Genomic DNA, 6,000 nt, shown 5'->3' on the forward strand with positions numbered 1-6,000 from the left:
GTACACATTTTCAGATATTTCTTTATTATTTGTACTCCATTTTAAAATTATATTAGAGAATAGACACAAGTCTAAGTTAGTCGCACAATGGCCTGCATAGGACTAATTGAAATTCCCCTCTCTACTAAACAGGAAGAGCGTGGTCAGGATTTGCCACTGATGTATACTTTTGTAGTTAGTCCCTATTTTTTTTTTTTTTACATGGTTTTCGAATTTTTAAGGTTCATGTCTGTTGAACTTTGTGGCAGCAACGCTCGAAATAGAGAAAGATAAAAGCGATCCTGCTATTTTCGAAACCACAGGAATGAATGTATATTGAGTGGGGGTATACGCGCGTGTAACTAAGCTGCAATAGGCATATGCACTAGTGCTTTACAATGTCAAAGAACATTCTGCTATCCAAAAAAAAAGTAATATTCATCTGAAAATAAGTTTTAAAAATGTATGCTTACTTCAATTCACGTAGAGTTAACTTTCCTATATGAATTTTACGGTGGTGTCATAAACGCGTGTTATATGCAGTATCTTTCAGCAACTTTCCGCCAAACGTTGCATCAGATAAGGTAATATTAATGGCAAAATCGAACTGGCTATGTTCTTACTCGCATAGTACCAATAAAGATGTAAGAAAATTAAATAATTTGACACCACCTTTATCCGGATATAGAATAACCCCATTGTTAACGTAAACTCTGACTACAGTAACGACACACAGTTGAACTTACTTGAAGTGGATCCCACGGTCCAGTTTGCGCCGACGGGCGTGAACTCGCAGGGGGACACGTCTAGGTCGCAAGTCACGAGCACGCCGGGCGTCTTCTTTGGTCCTCGGGTGGTGGTGGTTGAACGGCCAAGCCGACGGAGTGGCAAGAGGGTTCCGGCATCTAATTCCGTCAGCTGGCCAGTGCCGGATCTGGAAAAAGGGTCGACTGAAATCTCGCTTTTTGTTTTTCCACCCAGTCTGTTGACTATCGGGTCTTATGTGACCCGTTTCCGCACACACCAGACCCGAAAGCTTTGTTCGGCTGTGTGCTGTGTTGAGGAGAAAACGTTAAAAACTAACGTTATTTCAAAATATGAAATACGAAAGCCAACGTTTCTTCACTTGCGGGACTGATTCAACGCCAACAGCATGAGAGACATTATTATTATATAATAATGGTACAATGTTTTCATGACGAGACGACTAAATCCGTCATAACTGTAGTCTGTTGTACTCGCCAACGTAGATTTCAGGTAGATGTGACAAATGCATGTTAAGAATATCGTAGGCTTACTGTGATGAAGATGGAAACTATTTCTTCAGTGATACATGTAAATGCTTATACATGCAAAGAACCATCAGGCCTTCTGATATGCATCATAAACATGCCCGATTTATTTCCATAATATAACAATACAAGCACACGAAAAACGCACTTGCGTCAGATAGTCGACCTAGATCAAACACAAACGAACGATGGGCCTTCAATACTGACGTTTTATCTCATTGCAGGAAAAAAAATTTGGTTTTGTGAAGGCGAATAAAAGGTATTTTAATAATTTATTGCATGTAAAATATGTGAGTACTGTAATAATCGAAATAGCACGAAAAAGTGTTGTCTATGAGACTGTCTGGAAGAGAAGGCGGGAAATTTCAGTTAATGCATGGCAATGGTATTGAGGTTTTCGTTTCAGAATACTTTGCCTATCTATATAATTTTTCTAGAGCATACAGTTCATCATAATACTTCAGTGACTAGGCAATTTCAGGAGTATTCTCTCAACTTATCGAGCAAAAGGTCGAAATCTCATCGAGTTACCGTGATCCTTTGTATGTTGATGACATGTACGGCATGATAGGCTAGCCTAGACTTTTTTTTTTTTTTTTACATTGGAACAATACTTAGATAGAATGAATAAATAAAGGTTACAATAGGGGAGGAATAAATAAAAGGTTACAATAAGAGAGTTTACAATAAGAGAGTAATTTTGACGGATATGAAATGAAAGGAAGCCAGTAAAATTAAGTATCTGGCGAGTCAGTAGCATTGGCCTAGTTTCATTGGTTTATGCTTCACGTTATTAGTAGTATTATTCTTATAAGCTCATAAACCAAGTTCTTACAGAATAGTTATACTATTTAAGTAAAAAAAAAAATATGGAAGAGCATAAGAAATCTCTTACAAATAACCTAAATTAAGACCAGTTAACTAGCAGATAGACACACGAATAAACAGCAATATTATACAGAAATAAAAACTGCTTGACCCACCTGAAGAGGACGATAGGTTTGAGGCCAATAGGGAGTGAGTTAATGATGCTCTGGACGCTGGAGAGGGTCTGTGTACGGATGACCTGAGTGTTCATGCCAGCACGCTGTAGGAATGGCAGCAGATCTGTTGTCTGTGGCTGTTCACCGTGGAAGGGAATGAACATTTGCTCTTGTTCTTGCTCGTGTGCTTCGCCGGGCTCGAATTCGGCCTCTTGAGCTTCCTGAGCTTCTTGCGCTTCCTGGGCTTCGAACTCTTGTTCCAGCTGCTCGGCATCCTGCTGTTGCTGGAAGACTGGGAACGCTGCGGGGGCTCTGGTTCTGAAGGTGGGCGCAGTTCCAGTTCGCTGCTGGAAGACTCCGTTCGAAGGGAAGGTCGAAAATGCGGCGGGACCTTCAGAAGAGGGAGAGGTTGTAGTCGAGAGGGTTGTGGTTGTTTCAGAGGTGGCAGCGGTGGTGGTTGTTTCTGCTGTGGTTGTAGTTGTTTCGGGGGGAAGTGTATTGGTTGTTGGTAATTTGGTGGTGGGTTCAGGAGTAGTGTTTTCTGTTATGCTAGCTTTAGCCGTCACCAGTCCCGGTTTGCGCCCGTTAAATATGAATTTAAGATCATCTGCCGTAATCATGCCGTTTCTGTTCTCCTTCATGGCGTTGAAGAACGCAACCAGGGCACCGAGGTCGACGTCCTCAGGGTTAATACTGTTAATGCCGATAAAGTTATTGGACACGTCGACATCAGCGCTCTCTGGCGTGATGGGCAACAGCGGAATCTCGTTCTCCGCCTCGTTATTGTCTCTGGGCACAGCCAAGGGTGTCATGGGCGTGGCGGACATGGTAACACCAGTTACAGCGTTTGGCAAAAGCTTCGTGGAATCGAATTGGTCGTCATCCTCTGCAATACACAAAGCCCAAAAAGCGGCCCACAACCGTTAATGCATAAATGTACATACGCGAGCACACATTTTATTATATATATATATATATATATATATATATATATATATAAATATATATATATATATATATTAAAGAACTAGGCTAGATTACCCTTTGATGCGCTGGTGATTACAAAATACTAATGAAAGAGCGTTTTATCTTTGTTGACATAACCGTCTTTACTGCAACATAATACACCTTTGGAAGGGAGAACCTCAAAAACAGGAGGAAAAAAACCAAAAGATTACGAGAAAGTCTTTTTCATATACAATGTAAACATCAAAGGAAATCCACCATTCTGATGCAATTACTTGGGAAAAACAGATGTTAATTTGTAGCTGTTCCAAAATATGGGTTATTCTGCTTTAATATATCACAGTTAGATTACCGTAATAAACCTTACACCAGCGTACAAATTATCAAAAGGCCTGACACATCACAAGAAGCACACGGAAAAATTGTTAGCGCCAAATGGTTACAACGCCGCCTACAAATATTAAAATTAATAATAATGCCGTCATAAAAGCAAGAAAGTTAATCTATGGGAGTTTATTAAATGCGTAGAACTGATACTTTCAGCGAGCGAAGAATTGAAAGAAAGTATGAAGATCAGCAACATTCGACCAAAAAAAGGAAGGTTGAAGTTCAGTTGATTAAGTCAAGGTTTTGAGGTTTTGGAAAGAAACTTCCCTCTTTCTGAATATGCACTTGTAGTATATTCTTGAATGGGAAAGAATGTGGTCGCCCTGAAAGTTCAATAATACTTTTCAAATATTTTGTGGATGGTTACATGGTAGGTTAAGTTACTTGTTATTCGAAAATATTAATGTTTCATGCGTGTTTCTTATGGGCGTTGTCTTTATAATTCAGTGTAAGATTATCAAGAAAAATCTATGTCGTGTAATAAAGATGGTTTTTCATCAGATCTTGAATTTTGGTTTTGACATTTTTGAAAATTTTACCCAAAATAAAACCTGATCAAACATACTTACCAAACCTGAAACATTAACAAATACTGTTAAGAAAAATTAGGTAATTTAGAAGCAGAGAGAAAGAGGGAGATAATGAGTGCAGAGGTCAGAGGCTCAATGGGCTTAAATGAACGTGCCCAGATCTTACTTTCACAGAGGGAGGCAGAGAAAGATACTTACTACACAGCCCAGGGTATTCGAGAGAGCAGGTGGTACCAGCTGGGCAGGAAGAGCACGGAGATCCTCTGCGGTACATTTCGCTGAAGATGATGTTGCCACCTGGTCCGTAATTGCAGGTGTAGAGCTTCTTCCACCAGCTTCCATCCTTAAACATTGTGTAGCCGCAGCCGACCTTGAAGGTGTTCCACCACATCATCTGAGTGTAGTGGCCCACTGGAGCCGAAAACCTAAAGAATGAGGTGGAGAAGTTTTCCATCAGGTTATACATAGAAGCTTGGATAAGAGCCTAAAAGACATCATTCTACGCACTGCAACTTGATTTGTGACTGGAAATGGCTCTCAAATGAAAGTGGAGCACAAGTTATGGCTGGCAGTCACTCTAAAATGCTAGTACGATAAAATATATGGCTTAAAATGGCACTGAAAATGTTATGGGACTACAAGCGGAAGGCTGACATCGTTACCAAAACTACAGTGGGATTTAAAGGATGTTTCCGGTACCGGAACACAAGTTTTGACTGAAAATACTGTAAAATATACTAGCGGGATACAAGTTATGGCTGAAAATGATTCTGCAGTGATAGTGGAACACTATTTATGTATTGGGACATAAAATAGGGCTGACTTTTTTAAATGAAAGCAAGACCAGAGATATGGTTGTTGATAGCGTGAACACAGCAGCATAACCCAGTTTATTCGTAAGGACACTTATTTCTCTCATTCAAGAGTTCAAAGTCCAAAAAGTGATACAAAATTGTCTGACGGTTATTAAGGAGTTATTGGCTAACAGTTCTAAAGCTTTGTGCGTCTATCATTCACATCTCTCAAGGATCCAAAACCTGCTCGCGCCTACTCGTACCTTGTCCATTCTTCTATTCATATTCTGTGGGCTTCTTGGACTTCATCGTGACCCGCAGCCGTTAACGACCGATTCTTATAGTCTGCTGCGGAGTATCTAGGCATTGATTTCTGGACGAAATTACCAGCCCCAGGTTTAACTTGCACCTAACAACTCAACCTGTTCTCTCTCCCTTGTCTTGCGTGAGTCGATCACTACTGTACTAACATAAAGTGCTTTAGTTTAACTATGACTTAAATTACGTGTATGCTGAAGACTGGAACTAAGATGCATAGAGCAAACCGAAAATTTAGCGCCCTTTATACTCACTGGAAGGGTTGGATAACATTGGGGTCGAATTCTGCCACCTCGTCATACCAAGCTTTAATGGCACGACCCCACTGGATACGAGTATCGAAGTTGCTCTGGAAACTTATGAACAGGTTTTGTCCGACGCCAAAGCGAGCTGGAATATGAAAGAATAAAACTGTAATTCTGGCGATTGCTCCCAGCATGCGTTGGTGACTACCTGTCCAAGAATCAACCACGCATAATGTTGCTTAACTTCACTGAACGGGAGATGAGTAGGATCTTACTGATCTTACTTCCTGACATTGATTGGTGGTTGCATGAATTAGTTTTCGCTATTTTTCTCTCTGAATTTCACTGTCGTCTGAACAAAGTATTAGTATTCGATTTACATGAACTAGTACCAGAAGAGGAGAGTAGAAAATGATACTGGTCAACTAGAACCAAATAGAGAACCAGACATAAGCAAAACAGTAAATCGGAAAGACATTGGTCAACAAGAATAAAAGAAGAAAGAA

The 6,000-nt window shown here is 40.2% G+C and overlaps 2 protein-coding genes across 6 annotated transcripts in view; one reads left to right on the plus strand and one right to left on the minus strand.

Annotated features, from left to right (window-relative positions):
• LOC136847216 (uncharacterized) overlaps nucleotides 1–6,000 on the minus strand; it is a 68,010-nt gene that overhangs the window by 3,347 nt on the left and 58,663 nt on the right. For 2 of the 4 annotated variants that reach the window (XM_067118667.1, XM_067118666.1), the window contains exons 4-7: nucleotides 5,504–5,639; nucleotides 4,336–4,562; nucleotides 2,255–2,645; nucleotides 726–913 (exon numbers count right to left, since the gene is read on the minus strand). In XM_067118667.1, coding sequence (XP_066974768.1) covers nucleotides 726–913; nucleotides 2,255–2,645; nucleotides 4,336–4,562; nucleotides 5,504–5,639 — 942 coding nt within the window. Of the gene's footprint in view, nucleotides 1–725; nucleotides 914–2,254; nucleotides 3,141–4,335; nucleotides 4,563–5,503; nucleotides 5,640–6,000 lie in introns of all 4 variants that reach the window. The other 2 variants (XM_067118665.1, XM_067118664.1) reach the window with 1 other exon arrangement.
• The window catches only part of alpha-PheRS (phenylalanine--tRNA ligase alpha subunit), a 134,294-nt gene that overhangs the window by 951 nt on the left and 127,343 nt on the right, over nucleotides 1–6,000 (plus strand). The gene's annotated exons all lie outside the window — the stretch shown is intronic.

This window comes from Macrobrachium rosenbergii, chromosome 16, assembly GCF_040412425.1.
Source record: "Macrobrachium rosenbergii isolate ZJJX-2024 chromosome 16, ASM4041242v1, whole genome shotgun sequence".
In the NCBI taxonomy this organism is placed as follows: Eukaryota; Metazoa; Arthropoda; class Malacostraca; order Decapoda; family Palaemonidae; genus Macrobrachium; species Macrobrachium rosenbergii.